The sequence below is a fragment of the Salmo salar genome, chromosome ssa06 (assembly GCF_905237065.1).
Source record: "Salmo salar chromosome ssa06, Ssal_v3.1, whole genome shotgun sequence".
Taxonomy (NCBI): Eukaryota; Metazoa; Chordata; class Actinopteri; order Salmoniformes; family Salmonidae; genus Salmo; species Salmo salar.
In genome coordinates, this window is record NC_059447.1 from 23,173,092 (window position 1) to 23,200,278 (window position 27,187).

At 39.6% G+C, this 27,187-nt stretch overlaps 1 protein-coding gene across 3 annotated transcripts; it reads right to left on the bottom strand.

The window, feature by feature from the left end:
* Positions 1 to 1,091: 1,091 nt before the first annotated feature.
* On the bottom strand, positions 1,092 to 26,437 carry LOC106606683 (serine/threonine-protein kinase/endoribonuclease IRE1). 3 transcript variants are annotated; one of them, XM_014203025.2, is made up of 15 exons: positions 26,146 to 26,437; positions 17,874 to 17,927; positions 17,192 to 17,440; positions 16,316 to 16,564; positions 13,768 to 13,839; positions 11,491 to 11,553; positions 10,928 to 11,009; positions 10,599 to 10,803; positions 10,033 to 10,135; positions 9,472 to 9,665; positions 7,216 to 7,363; positions 2,828 to 2,955; positions 2,493 to 2,616; positions 2,145 to 2,227; positions 1,092 to 1,906 (listed from the first exon to the last, which is right to left on the bottom strand). In XM_014203025.2, the coding sequence occupies exons 2-15, from the start codon at positions 17,890 to 17,892 to the stop codon at positions 1,724 to 1,726; spliced, it is 1,902 nt and encodes a 633-aa protein (XP_014058500.2). In that variant the 5' UTR covers positions 17,893 to 17,927; positions 26,146 to 26,437; the 3' UTR covers positions 1,092 to 1,723. The 3 variants fall into 3 exon arrangements, with proteins under 3 accessions (XP_014058500.2, XP_045575946.1, XP_014058501.2); XM_045719990.1 differs by lacking the exon at positions 26,146 to 26,437 and adding an exon at positions 20,252 to 20,274; XM_014203026.2 differs by lacking the exon at positions 16,316 to 16,564.
* Positions 26,438 to 27,187: the final 750 nt, after the last annotated feature.

Below are 27,187 nucleotides of genomic sequence, written 5' to 3' on the forward strand. Positions count from 1 at the left end.
GAATAAACAAAACGTGACTACAGAGGTGCTACATACACTTTCTCAAAATGCAAAAATACAAAAACAATAAAGAATAAACAAAACATGACTACAGAGGTGCTACATACACTTACTCAAAATGCAAAAATACAAAAACGTGACTACAGAGGTGCTACATACACTTACTCAAAATGCAAAAATACAAAAACAATAAACGAAACGTGACTACAAAGGTGCTACATACACTTACTCAAAATACAATAGCCCATAACCCACAGGTGGAAAACATGCTACTTAAGTATGATCCCCAATTAGAGACAGCGATTACCAGCTGCCTCTAATTGGGAATCATACACAATCACCAACATGGAAAAACAAACCTAGAACCCCACATAGAAATAATAAACTAGACTAACCCCCCAGTCACGCCCTGACCTACTCTACTATAGAAAATAAAAGCTTTCTATGGTCAGGACGTGACAGAAAGACTCTACAGACTTCATAAATAAGATCTCACCAATAACGGGATTAACAGAAGACTGTTTTTTGGTCACATTAGATGTCGGGGGTCTATTTAAATGACCAGAAACTTTACATTTCTACCTTTAGATTTTGTGGCATAGAGAAAGTCAAGACATCAGACCAGGGAGGTGATATGAATAATACTCTGCGCAAAAGAGAATGTTTTGAGATTTTCACCCTCCAGACATTATACCCAAAATGTCTTAACGATGAAATGCTCATGCATGTTATGTTGTAAATGTGAACATGAGTTAATGCCGCCACTTCAGATTACTCTGACGTTGTTTCTTGTACAGTAGCCAATGATTTATGAAACCTTAGTTGATAGGTCGATGTCCTCATTGTGGTTTTACAGACATGTTTAATACGTTTTATGTACACACTTTATTAGAATACTTATGAAATGCACATTGTTATATTTGGTAACATATGCTTGTTTTCCCTATTCTCCAAACCCATTTGATGCATTGAACGGATGTGGGTGGAGCAATGTCTACATAAGGGTGCCAATTAAAAACACTCAAAAGAACTCTGACGAAGGCCTTGAGGCCGATACGTAAATCTTAATAAAGAGCAGTGATACTATCAAGAGCAGTGTGCGTTTTTTTTTATTTCTCATCTTACTACACAATGATACAATAATACAAAATACAGATACAAAATAAAATAAAAACATTGTGGACCTCTCAAATTGAGTTGAGGCACTAAAAGCCATTATAGTCAAACATGGTACAGGCATCATCTATAAAGCATTAAATAATCTATGGACATACATAAACAAAACAAAGTACAGTGAATAAAAGGACAACTATGCACTTAAAGAAACGTCTCCATTTGATGTGCCTGTGTCAGGGTCCACATTCGATCAGGAATACATTCATGCATAAAGAATGCTATTTCATAAGCAATGTAATGGAAAAACAGATACCCCCAAAAATAAAAAATAAACTAAGTTCACTTTTGAATCACAACAATAAAGTACATTGACAGTACAGTGAACTGACAGTCTATCTAGTTATGGAATTGTCATTGCGTTGGTCTACATAGAAGGAATGTCTCTGGATTCAGTGCACTGCAGGTTCATGTTATGAAAACAACAATAAAAGCAAAGCCTAGAAAAATACAGAATATTTGGGCTGGTGGCTTGGTTGTCATCACTTCAAAGGTTGGTGTAAAGGACCTTTTGGTCTTAGGCTGTGCGTGTGTCATAGACCATGACCATCTACGACTCTCTCAACTTGGGGTAGTATTTCTGGAAAGTCAGCTCCTTAGCACAGGTGCGCATGGCCAGGTATGTGTGCAGCAGCAGGTGGGGGAAGCGGGAGGTGAAGTAGGAGACAAAGTCATCAGGGATGGAGCCCAGAGTCTCCTGGACCTCCTTAGGAGATTCGTGATAATGGTGTTTCTATGGGAAACAACATGTTGCTTAAAAAATGTAATTTACACACATTTAGTTTCTTGTGTCAGATTTACATAAATACTACATTTAACAGGTTTATGAGGGTAGTAGGTGTCATAGAGGATGCCTCCTCTCATGTTTTTGACTAATTAAATAATGTTTTGCAAATATACCAACACATTATTATTATGCTTCATTTGTGTATTTTAATATAGTATGGCAATTGTATTTGGACAGAACACACCTTGTTTCTTATGGCACGTAGAAGACTTTTAACAGAGCCCTTTTCATATGCTCCTTTATATGCTCCTTTGCGTGTTTCTAGATCTGCAGAAGGAGGAAACACAGCCAGTAAACAAACAAAAACAATTCTATTAAGATACAGAATTATGATATTAAGAAAGTTTGTCATTAGTGTAATATAAAACAACAACAAAAAAGAGATGTTGCTGTCGTCTGGTCCAGTAATAAACTCCTCTTGCAAATATAGTCATGTCATTCATGACACCTCTGATCTGGATGTTAATAGAATATGGCTTTACAGGCTGTAAAGTGTTGCTGTTCAAACGCTGATCTCAGACCAGTCACTAACCTTTCTGCAGAACTGCTGGGATGTGTTCCATCCAGTTATTCCTCACCACTTCCTGTCCCCCTGACTCTAGCTGCTGTATGATTGGACCATACGATGTCTCCATTACTATTCTGTCACTCACGTCCTACAGGGGAAGACAGTACTTTAATAAATCAAGCATATCATTTACCACCCTCTTGCTGTATGCTCAATGGACTCCACTATTGCTATATTTTCTATTGACAGTATACCCATTGTTTCTGTTGTTACAGTTACATTTTTCCCTAGTAGAATTAAACGATATTGTAATCTAGCTAACTGACATTAGCTATGCATTGATTATACTTGATTGTGACCTGGAAGAACTGCAGCTGTTTCTCCAGGCTCCAGAAGAAGGGGTGTTTGAGCACGCTCTCAGCAGAAGGCCTCCTCTGGGGCTCCATATTCAGCATCTGTTCTATCAGGTCTGTGGCCACAATGTCCTCTGGGAAAGATAAGACCAAACACACACACACAGACACAGTAACCATGGGCAGGTTCAAGGCCAAGGCACTTTGTTCATTCAAAAACATGGTGATGAAAGTACCCACACTGGGCATACCACGTCATTTCAAAGTGGACAACTGGCTAATATTTGGTGGAGATGTTGATCAATGAGAATATAACCTACAGTATTTTCACCCACTAAAAAGACAGCCAACAGTTGTTGAAAGTTTGTTATCACTATGCTTTGAACCATCTACTGTAAAAGCACAAACAAATTACAAAGGAACAATAATGTCAATTTTTGGTTTGTTGTTATCACTGCACTTTCAAACATTTAAAAGCACAACAAAGTTAAAATGGGAATGTCAGATATTTTGTTTATTCATACAACAACTTAATGTGTTATTACTGTGCTTCATCTAATAGCACAGTCAAATGAACTGGATTGCAGTTGGGATTACATTAAAAGTAAATGGTGCAAGTGATCAATGCCGTTTCGAAATTCTGCGCAGATTATTCTAGTAATTGTGAAGATCTCTACAGACCTGCAACCTTTGCATGCCATCTCGAACATGCACACGTTCTATGATTACATAGGAAGATATTTATTGTTACAGTTACATCAAAATGTGGCCATGGATGTGTTACTCATTATAAAGTTGCAATAGTTTGTAAGAAAGACTAAAGTTAAGGCTATATTACAAAAGTCATTTTGAATTGTGTTTGGTTGACAAGGCAACCAAATATCAACATGTAAAGGAGATGTACTGTACCTACTGTTTGGATAGTTCCATCTGAGCCACTGGCTTAATCCTTTTATTTTGGGTTGAGTTAGAGACGTGAATCCAACATATCATTTATTAACTGGTTGACGAGTTAGTAGGCTCTTTACTGTATTGTGAAAGTTATAATGAATTGTGTTTGGTGGTCAACACAACCGAATATCAACATTTGAAGAGTTTCATTCTAAACACTATATATCCATTTTCAGAAATGTTGGCAAATTAGCTTTTATTGTTTAAAGAAATTATGAAAGAGATTGTGAAAAAAACACACCAATCTAATCATGGCATGGGTTGTTCAATGACAGACGTGTTTGTTTAAAATCTATCACTTGATGGTTTCATTTGAGTTTTTTTGCTAAATATCTGTCTCACTCAAAGATAAATCCTTTGTACTGCTAGGTTTTACACATGCAAATGTAACAAATAACTAATTGTATAATAAAGAAATGACCAAATGATACATTTGTGACATCAATATTAAAAAAAAATGGTATTATTCAATACAGTAATATCTGTATGTCAAACATTTACATTTACATTTTAGACATTTAGCAGATGCTCTTATCCAGTGTGACTTACTTAGTGCATTCATCTTAAGATAGCTAGGTGAAACAACCACAAATCACAGTCAAATATCCATTTCAGCTAAATAATGGACATATATAGTTTAGCAAAAAAACTAAAACATTTTCATACACATCATACAAATCTATGAATAAAAACAGTAACATTTTACACACACACAAAGGTACCCATAAGCAATAATTTGTGAAGAAAAAACACAAATGTGAAAAATTGGTGGTTGTAGCATTTTGGAAATAAGCTCTTCATTTGAAGGAGATTATCTTCTGCTTGGATAGTTCCATCTGTTCCACTGGCTTAGACTGGCTTTAATTCCAGTTTGTCTACAAATTAATAATTTAATGTTGGCTGCGCGTCTCCAAAAATATACGTTTCAGAAATAGGACAAAATCAAATCAGATCAACCTTTAAATGCACTGTAAAGGTGCACTATGCAGAAATCGCTCCGTCATTTCCTAGTTGTTAAAACTCGAATAGTCTGCCTACTTTCAGTTTATGTTACAAAATAAGCTAGTATAGTGTAGAGCAGGGGTATTCAACTCTTCCCTACGAAGTCCGGAGCCTCCTGGTTTTCTGTTCTACCTGATAATTAATGGCACCCACCTGGTGTCCCAGGTCTAAATCAGAACTTGATTAGAGGAGAACAATGAAAAAACGCAGTGGGACTGGCTTCGAGGTCCAGAGTTCAGTTTGAGGGGTGTAGAGAATCATTGTACCATCTAAACTGCTGTGAAGTATAATTACCATAACCAAAAATATTGTTGTTTCAGCAGTTTGAAACTGGTTTACAAATCCAAAGTAGAAGACGCAAAAACAAAACTTAAGAACAGGGCGTATAGAAATAAAGCACATAGAACAGATCTACTGCTTCTTAGACTTGCTTTCAAGTAGAATGATAGATCTATAACTCACATTTCTATGTGAATTTGGTCAGGTCGCCCAAAAAGTTACATATTGCGACTTTAAATAAAGTTTGATTTCATTATTAATTTGTAGATTCAATTTGAAATTAACCAAAGTTTGAAACCCTAGGCCTATATCTATTGTCTATTTTTAGTTGAATCCTGGGCTGAATTTAAACAATAGCTGTTGATAACTTGGTGTATAGGCCTAAATAGCATCATGGAGGATATATGATTGATAAAGTATGTTTACCTTTCATTTGCTCTGTTAAACCTACACTTTGGAATTACTCGATAGCAACAGTGAATCTATTTAGGTTTTAAGTGGAGATCTCAGCAATCCTTCTCATGATAGCACATTGGTAATAGTCACTGACTATTAAGTAGGACTGGGCTTGGTTAAAACCCTGAATGGGAGACCAAAGGGATAGCTGTAGATAGATCTATTCTCCAGTAGGAGGTGCTGCCCAGCCTATAGTTATTTTCTGATAGTGTATATAACGTTCAAGATCTGACTCGTGTTGCAAAGCTATCAGTAATTTACCAAAGTTACTGGAATCTTCAGTAATTTTGCTAATTAACAAAAACCTATGTCAATCTATGTAACTTCGGTAATTTATACTTTAACAATGTTTTTGACAAATATATTCATATATAGTATTCATTTTATATTTCTGTGTCCATATTGTCATTGAGTTTCTAGTAGATAGATCATTATTTTTCAAGAGAAAAAAGCCAAATTAATGAAAAAAGTATCTTATCAACAATGGCATTATTTTCAATTACCTCTGAAACTCATCCAACTATTCATTATTTTCTCAACTGCCACCAGTTTGATGCCAAAACACTGACATCAAATACATATTCACATGCTGTAGTAAAATAAATAAAAGTGTGTAAAAAATATATAAAGATTATTGAAAGATACCAAAATTCTGGTAGTTTTCTAGTAAACTTCAAAAGTTTCAAGTAATATACCCTCTCTTTGCAACCCCTAGATCTGACATTGTTTCAATGGAACAAAATCAACATATTTTATATAAGGTTTATCTATGTTGAATGTTGGTTACCATGATGACATAATCCTGTGGTTGAAATTTCACCCTCAAAGCAACAGTTTACGTTTATGACTTTTTGCAAATCTAATGTATTTTACACATAGATTCTACATCCCAATACGTTGGCAAATTACATTCAAACATCACAAAATGTTGACATATTACATTCAAACAATGTTGATTTAACCAGTTTGTGCCCAGTGGGTATTTCCTCAGAAACAATGTGATGATTTTAATGAAGAAAGACCCAGAATTTGAGTTGAGACAAAGATGATGACAAAAGCAATCAATGGCAGTGCTTATTAGAACATTTTATCAGGCCTCTCTCAAAGACAAAATTTGAGATCACTATTCCATAGAGTCAAATTCTGGCTTGGTGTCTACAGATGTAGGATCTTAATTGGATCACTCTTTTGTTGCTGAGAATGTTCCTGCACAGCAGGAAATGCAAACTTGTACTGTATTTGTGGTTTAAAAAGGCTTCTAAAATGTGTAATTTCCGCTTTGAAATTTCTGAATTGATTTTCCCTAACAAAAAATGTATTAACCCGTACAAAAATGTTAATTAATTATAATCTAAATAATAAATCATATTTCCTGTTGCTGCAGGATTATTTTCCTTCTGTAGAAAACTAGCTCACATTATGATCCCACATTTACATGGGCCATTTACAAGAATGAGAATAGTACTCATTTTGGTTAATCATAAGTGAGAAGGCACAATGTTTCAGGTCATATATTTATCAACAATATGCCATTTAAAAACCCACAACCATCATTAGCAAATAGCCTACATTTTCTTCATAGTTTATTTTCAAAGTTAGGCTACATGATGCCACTGCAAAGAAATTACTATTTGCCTTTACTTGAAATTAATTAGTACTCTGATGATCATTTCAGAAACAACCTTTCAGTTGTACACTAACCTTACCATGTTTGTCTTTCTGTAATCCGTTAAGGTTGTATTTGCCATCCATGATATTACCAGTCTGCCGATAGGGTTCTCCAAAGGGATGTTCTCCTCCTGTTAGAACATAGTAAAACACACAGCCGGCAGAGAAGATGTCCACAGCACTGGTCTGTAGAGGAAGAGGAGTGTCTTTAATAATAGGTGTTTCAGAACAGTACCACAATCATTACTAGTTCCAATCTACAGGCAACCTAAAGTAATAGTTCACAAATTTGTCAGACTATAGCTAGGTTTCTGTTTGAATGTTAAATGACGAGACAGAGGCGTTGATGCGAGTAACCAGTCTTGTTCAGTGCATTACAATACATCCGGGTATCTCAAGCACACCGGTAAAAACACAGTTGCAGTAATTAACATTTACCAACAGATGGCATCACTGTGCCATCTTACACCCATAACATCTTCCCTTTTATAAAAAAGGACAGGAGCTGTCAATTCACTAACGAAACAAACCTAGTAATAATTTCCAACATGAACAGCTAAGTTCTTTTTTTCCTTTTTTTTCAGGTAACAACTTAACACATGTTGATACTCTCTTCACTTTTATCTCTGTCTGTCAACAATCCCTAATGGGAAACCTACAGATTAAATCTTTTTGGTGGCTGGGACAGACGCCCACAGCGTGAAAAGACAGGGGGCTTGTCTGCGTGGACTGCGGGTTCCCGCACAGGCGTGTCACCTGACTGTCTAAGGGGAGTATTGATGGGCGAGGGAGCGGCCGACCTGTGATCCCCTGGCTCTTCGCCCAGTGACTCAGGCCCCATGTGACTTGCTGGGGTTCCGTCTTTTGTCATGCGACCCCTTTGATCATCAGGGTTCTGAGTAGGTGCTGGCTCAGCAATCCGAAGGTCAACCCTGTTACGACGGTACAGTGATCCATTCACTTCGACCGAGTAGCAGTGTAACTATAGTTAGGTTTCCATCCAATTGGCGACAGATTTTCATGCGAATATTCTAAAATCTACATAAAGAAAACATTTGCATTTTCCCACCTGTAGTGTTCCCACCAAACAGACTTGTTAAGGATAACGATCAGTGCGTCATGACGTAGTGCACACAACATTTTCTTTTTTTTCATGTACCGAATAAAACTCAAAAGTGTTTCCATTGCATTTTCAATTCTACTGATAGTTTTGTCACAAAAACTGTTGAATTCAACAGAAATGTGCCTACTCTGGTCTTGGCACGTGCTCTCTAGCCAACAGCTAGCAGATACAGTGAGGGTAGGCTAGTTTACATGATGAGATGATGAATAAGAGAGAGAATATTTTTTGTCAACTGGCAATCAAGCATCGATCATCATGTCACCAGAATAAGACCCTCCATGTTTATAGGAAAGGAGCATCAAGCTCATCACCATGCACTTTCAGGTAGCAGGTAGCCTAGTGGTTAGAGGCAGGTAGCCTAGTGGTTAGAGCGTTGGGCAAGTAACCGATAGGTTGCTAGATCGAATTCCCGAGCTGACAAGGTAAAAATCGATCGTTCTGCCCTTAAACAAGGCAGTTAACACTGTTCCTAGGCCGTCATTGTAAATAAGAATGTGTCTTTACTGACTTGCCTGATTAAATAAATGTTAAACATTTAAAAAATTCAAACTCCTGTGAAGTTCATCATAATTTATTTCATCTGTAGCCTAATAAATGGCTTGGTTTCCGAAGTCGTAGTGGGAGGACCACACAACATATGACTCCAAGTTTACTTCAGTATGATGGTTATTATATCAATATTTGCGCATGAAGCCATTTCTACTGCCATTTCTCGCACAATTAATTTTACAGGCACAAAAAGATCCCACCATGTCTAACGAACAAATGATCTATTGGCATTCATAAAATTGTACAGAAACTTCCTGGTTCCATCACATTTTTTTTAATGGTATACTTTACTGGCATAAACATTTTGGATTAAAGGGGTTATTTTTTTAATCCCCAAAAGTGGTCTGATGTCGAGCATAGTCCCCATCCCACACCATGGTTGTGTAGACGCTGCCTATCTTTCTTATGTATGTATAATATACTGTAGCTTGATCTCCACAACAGATGATCAACTTGATTTTAGGGTGAACTGTTCCTTTGAGCAATGGGCCAATCCTGTATATTAATTATTATTTACTCCTGTAAGGAGATCCCAATTAGCCTATTTCTTTCTCGATTATCTCTGAATCTGTAATGACTTGAACAGTTCTCTGGTCCAGTGTAAAGATCAGGGGCCACTCACAGGGTTTACTTTCCTGCTCTCATCCAGGACCTCTGGGGCATTCCAGCCCATGGTGCCAAGGGCTCCCGACCTCATGCTGTAGCTTTGTCTGCCGTCCGCTAACTGCTTACTCATCCCAAAGTCTGAGATCTTGACCGTGACTGAGCCAGAGTGGACTTTCAACAGGATGTTGTGGGGCTTCACATCACGGTGGACTGGGGAGAAAAGATCAGGATGAATCAGTCTACTGGAGTTGAGGGACGATCATAGATCTGATCAATGATTATATGAGGAAAAGTCATCAATACTGTAACTTCATTAGGATTATCTACAGTCTAACGAATATACTGGGCTCCCGAGGGGTGCAGCGGTCTAAGGCACTGCATCTCAGTGCTATGGGTGTCACTACAGACCCTGGTTAGATTCCAGAATGTATCGCAACCGGCCGTGATTGGGAGTCCCATAGGGCGGCGCACACTTGGCCCAGCGTCATCCGGGCTAGGGTTTGGCCAAGTGGTTTCTTAACTGGCTTGCCTTGTTAAATAAATGTTAAATTAAACATTTTAAAAATGTAATTAGAACCTATTTTGTGAGAGTGCAGGTGTTTCAGTCCTATCATGGTCTGCTGCAGCAGCATCACTGGTTTCAGTCCACGAAGGTCAAAAGGATTTTCTTTAGTAAAACACTGGAAGAGACACCCAAGTATTAGCGCGCTGATGAACCCCAAGCATTCTAACCTTGGAATGTACACTGAACAAAAATATATGTCTCAAGTTTTGAGGGAGTGTCCAGCAACTTCGCACAGCCATTGAAGAGGAGTGGTACAACATTCCACAGCCCACAATCCACAGCCTGTGTTGCGGTGCATGAGGCAAATGGTGGTCACACCTTGACTAACAGATGCATATCTGTAGTCCCAGTCGTGAAATCCATAGATTAGAGTCTAATGAATTTATGTCAATTAACTGATTTTCTTATATGAACTGTAACTCAGTAAAATCTTTGAAATTGTTGTATGTTGCGTTTATATTTTTGTTCAGTATACTGTATATTCTAACACAGATAATCATGATGTGAGACTGTTATACAATCAAGTTTGATCCCCTTGGATAAGCCAGAGAATAAAATAGTGAGTCATTCACTTAGACCTTATCTAAAGAGGCGGCACATCGCTCGATGGCAATGTATAGGAATTGCCCGTCCTTCTCAGTGCAGAAGTAGCGGACGACATGGGGATTGTCGTCCAATTTAAGAAGCAAAGTGATCTCTCGATCAGCATAGCTTTGTTTTGCTAGTTCAATTCTCTTTACTGCCACAGGACGCTTGTTGTTATCATCACAAAGGTAGTGACCCCTGGAGGATAGAGGTAGAGAAAGATAAACATATAGTCAATGAACCGATCGTAAAGACAATTTTGCTGCAAAGAGGTGATTAGGGTTACAAACACATTTCCACAATAACGTTTAAGCTGGTTTACCTGAACACAATTCCATCGGCACCTATTCCAAGATGGTTACTGGTGTAGTATGTGATCTTTCCAACCGATTCCTCATCTGATGCTGTATCAAAATTAAAACGCTGTGTTCAGACAGAAAATACCACCCTACTGTACCTTTATGAGAATTATACATATGTAGGATTTAAATTTGATAGAGTTTGCTACAGCAGGAAAATAATCATGCAGCAACAGGAAATGTAAATTATTATGTGGATTATAATTAATGGACATTTGTGTAGGGGTTGATAGATTTTTCAGGACCATCAAGACTGAAATTTCTAAGTGGAATTTACAAACTTCAACAGCCTTTTTAAACCTCAAATACACTACAAGTTTTACATTTCCCACATTGCAGAAAGTTCTTTAGCTACAATTACACATTGTATTAGCATACTTGGGAGCATTGCAGCTATTGCTGTTTTTCCTTTAACATAATCTGTAAGGAGTATTGAAATGATTGGATTTATGTTGCATACATGCTCATGTAAATTGGGAACCAAATTGGATCTTTAACAAACATGTCAAAATGGTTGATAGCTCACCAAGTGCAGCAGGTTTTCTTCCAGTCGCAGGCAATATATTGGAGGCAGGAGGTAATGCAGGACCTAAAATAGGATAACATCATACAGTGAGGGAAAAAAGTATTTGATCCCCTGCTGATTTTGTACATTTGCCCACTGACAAAGAAATGATCAGTCTATAATTTTAGCTCAGTTGGTAGAGCATGGCGCTTGCAACTCCAGGGTTGTGGGTTCGATTCCCACGGGGGGCCAGTATGTAAAAATGTAAAAAAATGTATGCACTCTACTGTAAGTCGCTCTGGATAAGAGCGTCTCCTAAATGACTAAAAATGTAAAATGTAAAAAAAAAAACTGAACAGTGAGAGACAGAATAACAACAAACAAATCCAGAAAAACGAATGTCAAAAATGTTATAAATTGATTTGCATTTTAATGAGGGTAATAAGTATTTGACCCCCTCTCAATCAGAAAGATTTCTGGCTCCCAGGTTTCTTAAATACAGGTAACGAGCTGAAAGGGAGTGCTCCTAATCTCAGTTTGTTACCTGTAAAAAAGACACCTGTCCACAGAAGCAATCAATCAGATTCCAAACTCTCCACCATGGCCAAGACCAAAGAGCTCTCCAAGGATGTCAGGGACAACATTGTAGACCTACACAAGGCTGGAATGGGCTACAAGACCATCGCCAAGCAGCTTGGTGAGAAGGTGACAACAGTTGGTGCGATTATTCGCAAATGGAAGTAACACAAAAGAACTGTCAATCTCCCTCGACCTGGGGCTCCATGCAAGACCTCACCTCGTGGAGTTGCAATGATCATGAGAACGGTGAGGAATCAGCCCAGAACTACACGGGAGGATCTTGTCAATGATCTCAAGGCAGCTGGGACCATAGTCACCAAGAAAACAATTGGTAACACACTACGCCGTGAAGGACTGAAATCCTGCAGCACCCGCAAGGTCCCCCTGCTCAAGAAAGCACATATACATGCCTGTCTGAAGTTTGCCAATGAACATCTGAATGATTCAGAGGACAACTGGGTGAAAGTGTTGTGGTCAGATGAGACCAAAATGGAGCTCTTTGGCATCAACTCAATTCGCCGTGTTTGGAGGAGGAGGAATGCTGCCTATGACCCCAAGAACACCATCCCCACCGCCAAACATGGAGGTAGAAACATTATGCTTTGGGGGTGTTTTTCTGCTAAGGGGACAGGACAACTTCACCGCATCAAAGGGACGATGGACGGGGCCATGTACCATCAATTCTCGGGTGAGAACCTCCTTCCCTCAGCCAGGGCATTGAAAATGGGTCGTGGATGGGTATTCCAGCATGACAATGACCCAAAACACACGGCCAAGGCAACAAAGGAGTGACTCAAGAAGAAGCACATGTCCTCGAGTGGCCTAGCCAGTCTCCAGACCTTAATCCTATAGAAAATCTGTGGAGGGAGCTGAAGGTTCGAGTTGCCAAACGTCAGCCTCGAAACCTTAATGACTTGGAGAAGATCTGCAAAGAGGAGTGGGACAAAATCCCTCCTGAGATGTGTGCAAACCTGGTGGCCAACTACAAGAAACGTCTGACCTCTGTGATTGCCAACAAGGGTTTTGCCACCAAGTACTAAGTCATGTTTTGCAGAGGGGTCAAATACTTATTTCCCTCATTAAAATGCTAATCAATTTATAACATTTTTGACATGCGTTTTTTCTGGATTTTTTTGTTGCTATTCTGTCTCTCACTGTTCAAATAAACCTACCATTAAAATTATAGACTGATCATTTCTTTGTCAGTGGGCAAACGTACAAAATCAGCAGGGGATCAAATACTTTTTTCCCTCACTGTACATATCAAGGGTGATAATAATTATGGACCTGATTTTAACATCTTGACCATGTTCTGTTATAATATCCACCCTGCCCAGCCAGAAGAGGACTGGCCATCCCTCATAGCCTGGTTCCTCTCTAGGTTTCTTCCTAGGTTTTTGGCCTTTCTAGGGAGTTTTTCCTAGGGAGTTTTTCCTAGACACCGTGCTTCTTTCACATGCTTTGCTTGCTGTTTGGGGTTTTAGGCTGGGTTTCTGTACAGCACTTTGAGATATCAGCTGATGTACGAAGGGCTATATAAATAAATTTGATTTGATTTGATTGTATATAATGCACAACATCATGTCATTGAGAACAATCAAACCAGCACAATGGTAGATATACCGTATTAAATATATTTTATAGATATAAAACACTAGCAGGCTGTGTGTGTTTATACAATACAAGACCTGGCTGAAGATGTCTCCATAACTTCATTACCTTCCAATGCAATGCTCCCTGAAGAAGATTCTCCAATGTTCAAACAATCTTCTAGATCTCCAACAGCATCCTCTGGAGAGAGAGAGAGAGGAGAGAGAAAAGAGAGATAGAGAGATAGAGAGAGAGCGAGAGAGTCACAACGAATGGATAATCTGATATGTCCTATTGAATTATTACATTATCAAGGGCATGTCTATTTTTATTACATGGGGTCTTCAAACTGGGGTCTGCTCCGCCCTAGGTGTCCACGCATGTACTGCAGGTGGTTCACAAATATATTTTTAAATAAAGTGGATTTTTTTAAATCAAAATTGCTAGTAATAACATAATAAACTAAATGTACATTGCATGACTACAATATAAAAGAGGTGAATATGTTATTTCTTATCATGTCAACTTTATTTCTCAACTCCTAATATTCAACAAAGTATCTGACATAGGCTTTGAAAAAGCACCCACGAGTATCTTTTTTGACTTGGACATTCATTTTTGCCAACACATGGCTAACCTTTGTTTAACCAGCTAAACAGTTGTTACTTGAGAAAATGTGTTTGGAGTTACCTTTCTATCTAATAGGCTATGTTAGAGTTCACACTTCCTCTTCCAATTAAAACGTGGGGATGTTAAAATAATATAAAACTAAATCCTGGAGCTTGGTCCATATAACTGCAGACAAACACTTCTTGCAGCCATCAATGAGCTTTCTGCACCTTTCTACTGAAAATGTGGGCAACTTTTCAGCAGCAAACTGCTCTAATTCTTCAATGTTTGAGGGGTGCCTGCCCTCCACCAACTGCTGTTTTCAGATCTTGCCATGAGTTTACAGATCTGGACTCTTCGTTGGCTACTTCAGAACAGTCCAACGTCTCTTCCTAACCATTCCTGGGTGCTTTTTGATGTATGTTTTAGAGGCGTTTTTGGACACTGGGTTGAACATTGGACTCCAAAACACCTGATAACCTGCTGATTTCATGATGCATTGCACACGTTCAATGCCCCCAGCACTGGAGGCAGCAAAGCAACCGCACAGCATTATCAAACCTCCTCCATCTTTGATTGTAGGGAGGGTGTAGTTTTCATTGAATGCTTAATTTGGTTGTCAGTAAACAGTGCTGATCTGTATTGCCAAAGAGCTCTAATTCAGTTTCATTGGTACACAGAACATTTTCCCCAGGATACAGGCTTGTTTAGGTGGGTTTTTGAGCAATTCAATCAGGCTTTCTCCTTCAGCAGTGGGGTCTTCCTCTGGTTACCAACAACCAAATTAAGCATTCAAAGAAAATACCACTTTCCCTACAATCAATTATGGGGGAGGTTCAATAATGCTGTATGGTTGCTTTGCTGCTTCTGGTACTGGGGGCCTTGAACATGTGCAAGAAATCATAAAATCAGCAGATTATAAAGCTGTTTTGCAATGTTCAACCCAGTGTCTAAACACTGTCTCTGTTGAATGTCGTGGGTCTTCCAGCAAGACAACAACCCCAAACACACATGAAAATAAAAAACACCCTGGAAAGGTTCCAAAAGAAACACTGAACTGTTCTGGAGTGGCCAGTGAAGAGTCCAGATCTGAATCACATCCACATAGCAAGATCTAAAAACAGCAGTTGGTGGAGGCCACCACTCCAACATTGAAGAATTAGAGCAGTTTGCTTCTGAAGAGTGGGCCAAATTGCAGTAGAAAAGAGCAGCAGGCTCATTGATGGCTAGAAGAAGCGTTTGTTGGCTGTTAATAATTTTGCCCATGCCATTTGTATTTATTTTCTAAATTAAAATTGTAAACTTAAGGGGGGTCCCTGGGTCACCGGTTTGCCTTGGTGTGTGTCCCTGGGCAAGAAAAGTTTGAAGAGCCCTGTATTACAGAATATTACAAAAGACCATTTGTCTTACTGAGTATTCTTACTAAGTATTAATTACCTATAGGGAACTTGGCAGGTAAGGAAATTAATCTGCTTTTGATGGGGTAAAATGGAGAAGAATGCATGCATTCAGAATTGAAGGATCAGTTATGATCAGACAATTTATTTGGATTGACAAAACAAACACTTTCAAAGCACTTTCATTACCTTTCAATACATTGATTGCCTTCCCCAGAGGACAGGAACATTTTGAAATGCCATTCATAGGCCTGTAAGCCTTGTCTGTTACTATGTGGTCCTAGTAAGTTTGCTGGCATGATGAAGTTAGGGTAGGGTTAACCCTAACCCTGATCTCCAACTGCTTATCTCTACCTTGCTGAGGATGCTGTACTCTGGTAAAATTGTGTGATAATAAAATTCTGCTACTTAATGACATTAACATTGAGAGTATAATGGTCAGTTATGGTCTGCCTCTTTTGTCTGTTAGGACAACCACTTAGAGAGACTTACATATTTCACTTTTGAGTTGTGACTGGGTTACATTTCTACTTTACCTAAATTAAACAAACATCAGAGTGTAGCCTATGTTCTTATCCACAGAATGGGGACGAGTGTGACAATGTGCAAAATGCAATATTCTACAGTAGTCCTTCAAACTGCACCAAGAAGAGGAAGAGAGAGGACTTTACCCAGATTGATGACCAGATGAGGTTCCTGTTTCAGCAGAATCCTGTAGAAGGCTGATTTAACTTCTGGCCCTCCTGACTGTACGGCTTTGTACAACTCTCTCATCTGGTCCTGGCTGGCATTGGCAGTTTGAATATTAGAGTACACCTCAGGATAGATCATGCCCCTTCTGAGCAGATCATCTGCTATGGGCATCACCGTGCAGACCCTCTGGATGAGCTCAGCCCTGTGTCTATCCACAAACTCAGCAGCTGGTAGTCAGGTTAGGAAAGAAAGAGTTACAGTTATCAAGACATATTAGACAATCACACTTGGTGTATGTGGCCCTAAATGGACAAGACAAAACGTGTAGGAAGCTGGGAGGTTTTGTTTACATTCAGGACAGGACAAATGTGAAATTCTAGTCATAGGCCAGTAAGCCTTGTCTGTTACTATGTTGTCCTAGTAAGAGGGAGAAAGAAATGACTGTGTTTGCTGGCTCGATTAACGTAGGGTTAGGGTTAGGTTTAGGTTAGGGTTAACCCTAACCCTGATCTCCAACTGCTTATCTCTCCCTGGCTGAGAATGCAGTACTCTAGTAAAATTGGGTGGTAATGAAATTCTGCTGCTTAATGACATTAACATTGAGAGTATAATGGTCAGTTATGGTCTGCCTCTATTGTCTGTTAGGACAACCACTTAGAGACTTACATATTTCACTTTTGAGTTGTGACTGGGTTACATTTCTACTTTACCTTAATAAAACGAACATCAGAGTGTAGCCTATGTTCTTATCCACAGAATGGGGAAGAGTGTGACAAATGGTAAATGTGTAAAAATGCCATATTCTACAGTAGTCCTACAAACTGCACCACAAAGAGGAAGAGAGAGGACTTTACCCAGATTGATGACCAGAAGACGTTCATTTTTCAGCAGAATCCTGTAGAAGGCTGTTTTAAGTGGTGTCCCTCCTGACTGCAATGCTTTGTACACCTCTTTCATCTTTTCTTGGTTGGTCTTGGAAGTTGTAATATTAGCAAACATTTCATAATTGATCATGCCCCTTCTGAGCAGATCATCTGCTATGGGCATCACCTTGCGAACCCTCTGGATGAGCTCAGCTCTGTGTCTATCCACAAACTCAGCAGCTGGTAGTCAGGTTAGGAAAGAAAGAGTTACAGTTATCAAGACAATATTAGACAATCACTCTTGGTGTATGTGGCCCTAAATGGACAAGACTAAATATGTAGGAAGCTGGGAAGTATTGTCTGCATTCAGGTTCGACACACACAACATCAAATTGTCATCAATTTGTATTGTCATCATGTAGTATTTGTCCATGTAATATCAATGGTGTAGTATTAATGCTCTCTAGCAGTATGATTCTTGCTACCTTACTGTCATTTGTTATCATTCCTCACAAAGTGAATCTTTTAGGTTGCCTTTTTATTTTATAACTACAAAACATGGTAAACAATTTATATACAAATACAGAAAGTTAACTACCGCAGTTGTCCACAACTTGCTCAAATCAATAGCATTATTTTTGAGTTGATCAGAAAGCAAATATGTCACATTTACCATCCTCTTTTGATGTCATGGCAGCAAACTAAGAATGGTGAGAAGTAGCTTGTTCTGGAGAGGTAGAGAGAAAGACAGAATGAGTGGGTGAGTAACAATGCATTAAACATTTCACATGGACAGAAAAAAGGGTATAGGCTATCCCTTAGAACTGATAACCAAACTTTACACACATTATGTCCACTTCCTTTTTCCTATAACAAACATGAGCTGACCATACCCAATCTTTAAAGAGGTCCTGACTTAAAGAAAGTAAACTGAATAGAAATACAGAAAGAAAGTTGCACACTCTATATTATTCCAACAAGTTAATGAGTGAACCTATAGGTTTACCCATTTAATTGCTGGGAGCATATTTAAAGTGTGCAACTTTCTGTCTTAATTTTTCTACACTTCCTCTTTCCTCTCACTAATCTTATCTCAACAATGTTTACTTTTTGTCACCAGATATCTGTGTTTGAGTCATGTTTTATGGTCTCATGAGGGTCTTCTACTTGAAGCAACTAACTTCCTAACTACACCCATGAAACATCCAGTTTAATCCTGTCCTATAAGAGTGGTATTCTATCCATTTCACATATAACCATATCCTTGACTCTTCTAAAAGTTTGATAAACCTTGCCAAAGTCACAATGTTCTGGCTCCTGTAGTTGGTTTGAGTTCATTTTAAAGTCAATTGCTCACTGGTAAGGTCTGTTCTTTCCATAAATTTCTATATCCTGTAAAAGAAGATGTATTTTTATTTTACCTTTATTGAACTAGGCAAGTCAGTTTAGAATAAGTTCTTATTTTCAATGACGGCCTAGGAACAGTGGGTTAACTGCCTTGTTCAGGGGCAGAACAACAGATTTGTACCTTGTCAGCTCGGGGATTTGATATTGCAACATTTGCGGTTACTAGTCCAATGCTCTAACCACTAGGCTACGCTCCAACCTACGTGTATGTAAACTTCCGACTTCAACTGTAGGCTTCTACCTTCAGTTTATACATATTATACAGATTTTACAGACACAATCTATTTTACAATAGTTATATTTTGTTTGTTTTTAGTCCTTCCTCTATTTCTGATGTCCGTCCAGTTTGATTTCTATTTGTAACTGTGCTATTTCACAACATTTCTGAACCTCTATATGGTTGTTTTCTTTCTACTATTTAAGTTTTACTCTGTTTCTAATGCTGTACCTACGAACTGGTGGTAATAAAGCATTATTTAATACTACAGTAGCTGGAAAGAGTTTATCTATCTGCTTAAGCTTAAGAAGGGGACTATTTTGCAAGGGCAAAATACACAATGTATACAGCATTAATAGAATAAAGGGATGGTACTTATGGTACCAGATAAATCAAATCTTATTTGTCACATGCGCCGAATGTCACATACGCCAGCACAGGTTAGTCGAGGTAATTGAGGTAATATGTACATGTAGGTAAAGTGACTATGCATAGACAATAAACAGAGAGTAGCAGCAGCGTAAAAATGGGGGTGAGGGGGAAGGGTCAATGCAAATAGTTACAGTAGGGTAGCCATTTGATTAGCTGTTCAGGAGTCTTATGGCTTGGGGGTAGAAGCTGTTAAGACCTAGACTTTTTGGACCTAGACTTGGCACTCCAGTCTCTCTTCCTATGCGATAGCAGAGAGAACAGTCTGTGACTAGGGTGGCTGGAGTCCTTGACAATTTTTAGGGTCTTCCTCTGACACTGCCTGGTATAGAGGTCCTGGATGTCAGAAAGCTTGGCCCTAGTGATGTACTTGGCCGTACGCACTGTCTTCTGTAGTGCCTTGCGGTCGAAGGCGGAGCAGTTGCCACACCATGCGGTGATGAAACCAGTCAGGATGCTCTCGATGGTGCAGCTGTAGAACTTTTTGAGAATCTAAGGACCCATGCCAAATCTTTTCAGTCTTCTGAGGGGGAATAAGCATTGTCGTGACCTCTTCATGACTGTCTTGGTGTGTTTGGACCATGATAGTTTGTTAGTGATGTGGACAACAAGGAACTTAAAGCTCTCAACCTGCTCCACTACAGCCCTGTCGATGAGAATGGGGGCGAAGTGAGGCAGCCATCTCTGTCGCCGCCGGAAGTGTTCTCGGCCCTCCTTTTCCTGTCGTCCACGATCATCTCCTTTGTCTTGATCATGTTGAGAGAGAGTTTGCTATCCTGGCACCACACTGCCAGGTCTCTGACCTCCTCCCTACAGGCTGTCTCATCGTTGGCAGTGATCAGGCCTACCACCGTTGTGTCGTCGGCAAACTTAATGATGGTGTTGGAGTGCTTGGCCATGCAGTCATGGGTGAACAGAGTGTACAGAAGGGGACTGAGCATGCACCCCTGAGGGGCCCCTGTGTTGAGAATCAGTGTGGCAGATGTGTTGTTACCTACCCTTACCACCTGGGGCCAGCCCGTCAGGAAGTCTAGGATCCAGTTGCAGAGGGAGGCATTTAGTCCCAGGGTCCTTAGCTTAGTGATGAGCTTTGAGGGCACAATGGTGTTGAACGCTGAGCTGTAGTCAATGAATAGCATTCTCACGTAGGTGTTCCTTTTGTCCAGGTGGGAGAGGGTAGTGTGCAAAAGAGATTGCGTCATCTGTGGATTTTTTACATTTATTTTACCTTTATTTAACTACAGTAGGCAAGTCAGTAAAGAACAAATTCTTATTTACAATGACGGCCTACTAAATGGTAAAAGGCCTCCTACGGGGAAGGGGGCCTGGGATTAAAAATAAAAAAATAAATACAATATAAATATAGGACAAAACACACATCACAACAAGAGAGACAACACAATACTACATAAAGAGAGACTTAATACAACATAGCAAGGCAGTAACACATGACAACACAGCATGGTAGCAACACAACATGACAACAACATGGTAGCAACACAACATGGTAGCAGCACAAAACATGGTACAAACATTATTGGGCACAGACAACAGCACAAGAGGCAAGAAGCTAGAGACAACAATACATCACACAAAGCAGCCACAACTGCTGAAAAAGGGGGACGCTTGCAAGCCGAAGAACACCATCCCAACCGTGAAGCACGGGGTGGCAGCATCATGTTGTGGGGGTGCTTTGCTGCAGGAGGGACTGGTGCACTTCACAAAATAGATGGCATCATGAAGATGGCTCAAGACATCTCAAGACATCAGTCAGGAAGTTAAAGCTTGGTCGCAAATGGGTCTTCCAAATGGACAATGACCCCAAGCATACTTCCAAAGTTGTGGCAAAATGGCTTAAGGACAACAAAGTCAAGGTATTGGAGTGGCCATCGCAAAGCCCTGACCTCAATCCTATAGAAAATTTGTGGGCAGAACTGAAAAAGCATGTGCGAACAAGGAGGCCTACAAACCTGACTCAGTTACACCAGCTCTGTCAGGAAGAATGGGCCAAAATTCAACCAACTTATTGTGGGAAGCTTGTGGAAGGCCACCCGAAACATTTGACCCAAGTTCAGCAATTTAAAGGTAATGCTACCAAATACTAATTGAGTGTATGTAAACTTCTGACCCACTGGGTGTCACGTCCTGACCAGTAAAGGGGTTATTTGTTATTATAGTTTGGTCAGGACGTGGCAGGGGGTATTTGTTTTATATGGTTTGGGGTGTGTGTGTGTGTGTATGTAGAGGGGTGTTTGATTTATGTATTCCAGGGTTTTGGTCATTGTTCTATGTTTGTATATTTCTATGTCTGTTCTAGGGTGTTTAGTTCTGTGTTTAGATAATTGGGATTAGGACCTTTAATTGGAGGCAGCTGTCTATCGTTGCCTCTGATTGAAGGTCCTATAATTAGGAATGTGTTTGTCATGGGATTTGTGGGAGGTTGTTCTTTGTACTGCTGGGTGAGCAAGACTGTTCGTTTGTTTATTGTTTTGTTTATTAGTCGTGTTCACAATAAAAGTTAAGATGAGCACTCAACCCGCTGCGACGAACGTGACACTGGGAATGTGATGAAAGAAATAAAAGCTGAAATAAATAATTCTCAACTATTATTCTGACATTTCACATTCTTAAAATAAAGTGGTGATCCTAAATGACCTAAGACAGGGAATTTCTACTAGGATTAAATGTCAGGAATTGTGAAAAACTGAGTTTAAATGTATTTGGCTAAGGTGAATGTAAACTTCCAACTTCAACTGTATGTAAGAATGCGGTTCATCGATTACAGCTCAGCATTTTACACCATAGTACCCTCCAAACTCGTCATTAAGCTCGAGACCCTGGGTCTTGACCCCGCCCTGTGCAACTGGGTCCTGGGCACGCCTGCAGACGACACTACAGTGGTAGGCTTGATTACCAACAACAACGAGACGGCCTACAGGGTGGAGGTGAAGGCCCTCAGAGTGTAGTGTCTGGAAAATAACCTCACACAACGTCAACAAAACAAAGGAGATGATCGTGGACTTCAGGAAACAGCAGAGGGAGCACCCCCCTTTCCACATCGACCGGACAGTAGTGGAGAAGGTGGAAAGCTTTAAGTTCCTCGGCGTACACATCACGAACAAACTGAAATGGTCCACCCACACAGACAGCGTTGTGAAGAAGGCGCAACAGCGCCTCTTCAACCTCAGAAGGCTGAAGAAATTTGGCTTGTCACCAAAAACACTCACAAACTTGTACAGATGCACATTTGAGAGCATCCTGTCAGGCTGTATCACCGCCTGTTACGGCAACTGCCCCGCACACAACCGGAAGGCTCTCCAGAGGGTAGTGAGGTCTGCACAACGCATCACCGGGGGCAAACTACCTGCCCTCCAGGACACCTACACCACTCGGTGTCACAGGAAGGCCAAAAAGATCATCAAGGACAACAACCACCCGAGCCACTGCCTGATCACCCCGCTATTATCCAGAAGGCGAGGTCAGTACAGGTGCATCAAAGCTGGGACCAAGAGACTGAAAAACAGCTTCTATCTCAAGGCCATCAGAATGTTAAACAGCCATCACTAACATTCAGTGGCTGCTGCCAACATACTGACTCAAATCTCTAGCCACTTTAATAATAAAAAATTGGATGTAATAAATGTATCACTAGTCACTTTAAACAATGCCACTTTATATAATGTTTACATACCCTACATTACTCATCTCATATGTATATACTGTACTCTATACCATCTACTGCATCTTGCCTATGCTGTTTGGCCATCACTCATCCATATATTTATATGTACATATTCTTATTCATTCCTTTAAACTTGTATGTATAAGGTAGTTGTTGTGAAATTGTTAGATTACTTGTTAGATATTACTGCACGGTCGGAAGTAGAAGCACAAGCATTTCGCTACACTCGCATTAGCATCTGCTAACTATGTGTATGTGACCAATACAATTTGATTTCAGTTTAAGGGTGCTAATGCATTGTTCCCTATGGCAGAGTCACCCCTTAAGCAGACCGGAACTGTGACAATTATTTTCAAACATTCAATGTAGCCAAAGATTATAGGGTCCCCTAGGAAACACAACTATTTGTTTCCTACCCTGTCATAATAACGCCTCCTTGGCATTTTCATTCGTTGTCATGTCAAATACTATCTGTATTCAAAGTGCCCACTACTATATTCTAACTATAGAATTAGAATAATCATTCTATTTCCATTATTCCAACAGTTCACCCAAGTGTTTTGCTCTAAATCGCAAGTCAAATTGCAATTGCTACACTTGCTTAAAAATAAAGCCTAGATTGTTTTCTCATATCGTGCAGTAATGGGTGACAATGCTGGGTTTTTTTTGGGGGGGAGGGGTTGGCCACCTGAAGTAAATTAATTCCACTTAGAAAATAAATCAAATATTACCACAAACTATTACAGCTAATAATTGTAATACATTAAATACATATTCATCTGTCATTCACTGACAATGGATATAATTGAATAAAACATGTCGCATTGGATCATCATTAAGGAATATAGGATGAGAGAAAATAAATATAATTCCTCCATCAAATGGACAAAAAAACTAAAGCCCATAACCCGGAATGTAAAGGGAATACTTTTTAGTAATCATCCTATCATGACTTGTAGCCAAACCATTTTTAGTAAAGGCCTAAGCTATGTTCGAATAACCATACTAACATACTGTATACTACGAACTTAATGAGTATATACTACATACCATTAGTTCATTTAGTATACTGTAAACGGACAGTTTCATTTCAGTTGAGTGTACTAGCGCTTCGCCAGCCTACCGGAAGTTGATGCTGTTGCTATGCAACCTCTTGCTAGCTAGTTAGCATAACAAATGACTAGTTCGCTTTCGGAGCTTACACTGGACGCACAGGCGAGGAGTAGGGTTGATTTGAGCGTTCTGACCTTACATGGGCAGTCAAGCACCCAAGCTAACGTTAGCCAGCTACTTCTAGACACAAATGAGAGTGACCACTCTACTTGTATTTTTTAAATTTAACTAGGCAAGTCAGTTAAGACCACATTCTTATTTACAATGACAGCCTAGGAACAATGGGTTAACTGCCTTGTTCAGAGGGAGAACGGCATGTGTACCTTGTCAGCTCAGGGATTCAATCTAGCAACCTTTCGGTTACTGGCCCAACGCTCTAACCACTAGGCTACCTGTCACCCCAGGTAACCTAGTTTGGCTTCAAATAAAAAATAAAAGTAACAACCACTCGCCCTAACAGAGCTGGTTAGGCAGTTTTCATGTTATCCAGAGCGTTAGTGACTAACTGTGCTGCTGGCAACAATTTAATTAAGCTTTTTTTGCCAAAATTTACTGACACCGGCCATATTCAACCGGTGTTGAGCGCTCCTAAATTCATTATTCTGCGCTCAGATACACTCAGATGAGATCGGAGTCGGAGTAGATAGCCAGAGCGAATGTCCATTGAGAACGCACGACAATAACATTCAGCTAAACTAAGAATGACGGGAATAATGTAATAAAGATAATCTAACGTTTTACCTAATGATATATAAGGAGGGCATTTGCACAACATGTTTCACAACAGCACACAACAAAATTCCAGAGACATATTGAGCAACCAAGTGATACCAATCACGACCACACCCAGAGGACAGATGGCAGACTTAAGAACTCACACAAAAATGTCAAGACATGAAGGCGCCCTAGCCACACGAACTGACCACTGGTGTAAAGAACAACATTCCATGAATATCGCAAGCACCCAGACACGAATTACCAGAAATACACACACACACACATTAGGTGTGTTGGACTCCGAGGACAAAGGACACTGCCAAGGGCCAATGGGAAGTTGACACCACCTGGAGAATGGACCGTCCCTCCACTCATCGACCAGTCAGGAGAGCGGACCTACTAGACTCAACGTCAACACACTGTTATTTCATTGTATAAATTGGATGTACACTATGTTTCGGGGCTCTCTTTTCTGCTAGTTCCCTAAGAGCTAAACGAACGAGTCCGTGCACGCTCAGCCAAATATCTTTGTCTCATAATAAACTGCCTTACTATAAACTGAATCCACCCGGTCCAGCGTCTTGACTTGTCTCCTTCTCAAATAACTGATCATCAACAATAATCAAGTCAATAAACGTTGGGTAGTTAGTTAGCCTATAGTTAATATACTGGCAAGTTTGATGTATATCTTAGGTAGCTAGCTAACATACCGGTACATATTGATGCAATTATATGTTATGTGGTTCGTGAGGACAGCATAGCTAACAAATTGTCAGCCAACATATCGTGTAAGGTAACTTATTTTAAAAGTAATAACTTTTTTACATTACTCAACATTTTCTTAACATTTCTCATAATTAGTTAAAGCAATGCATTTGTGTCCACACTCGTACTTCGGCTGCATATTTTCCGCCATTTTCTTCAAATCTGGAAACGATGTGAAGCCACGCCCATTTCCTGAAGAATTGCATTATAGCACTGATAGAACATCTTTGGAAATAGTGTACTCTGCGTGTATACTTCATATTTTGCGAATTTAGTACGACATCCGGGCACTTTTGGCATACTAATTATATCCATACAATGACCAATAAGCATACATAATACTCAATTCACGTCATACATAGTACGGTTAGTGTGGGTAGTGTGAGTATTCAACACATCTCTGGTGTGTCAGCGATCAACTAAACAAGACTTTGGGTGATGCCCTGCAATAAAAACACAATCAGATCACATTTCTGTGTGTCTGATGTACAGAACAACGCTAACAGAGACAAGATAAATGTACAAAAGATAAATACATTATGCTTTTACCAGTGTTCAGTTCAAACACCCTTTGGAATATATGTCTAAATACATGAGTAATTAATGTTAACTCACCTCAAAAAATAAGCAACACTGTATCACCGTGTTTAAATGAAGAGTGAGAGCTGTGGAATAAGAGCTGTGAAATAAGGAAATGACATTTTTTCAGTCCCACCCAAATCACATGGCTGTCAAATAAGTTGCCCTTGTCTTGTCCACTGTAAGTTTCGCTTGGTAGAAAACAAGAGTTATGCACTTCGGGTGACGCCCTGCAATAAAATCGCAACCCGTTATTTCATCTGTCATAGCCTGCATATGGCTCACTGAGGGAACATTGCACAATAAAACTATAATTGTGTAACGATGTGCGCTGAGAGTCGGGAATCAAGTTCGGGGAGTGAGTGATTTAATCAATAAATTAAACATAATAAGAACCATGAACAACGCACAGACATGAAACTGAAACAATGACACCTGGGGAAGGAGCCAAAGGGAGTGACATATATAGGGCAGGTAATCTAAAAGGTGAGTTGCATAATGCGCTGACGCGTGTAACGATGGTGACAGATGTGTGCCATAACGAGCAGCCTGGTGGCCTAGAGGCCGGAGAGGGAGCACACGTGACAATTGTCTTCCAAAAACATCCGCACAATAATTCCTCCCTTGCTTTGCCAAGTATTTTGTGCCCAACACATCAAATCAAATTTTATTTGTCACATGAATACAACAGTTGTGTTAGTTGACCTTACAGTGAAATGCTTACTTAAACAAGCCCTTAACCAACAATGCAGTTTTAAGAAAAATAAGTGTTAAGTAAAAAATAGATAAGTAACAATTAAAAAAATTAAAGTAACAAATAATTAAAGAGCAGCAGTAAAATAACAATAGCGAGGCTATATACAGGGAGTACCAGTACAGAGTCAATGTAATATGTACACCGGTTATTCATGGTAATATGTACAATACTTAAATACCTCAAAATACTTGACATTAGGAGAGATTCCAGTGAAAATAAAAGATTATCTCTGTACTACACAGTACGGCCTAAATTAGTTCATTTTCACCCTTGCTTCTTGATGCTTCAGGGACATTGAGGACGGATACATTCTGAGCCTGG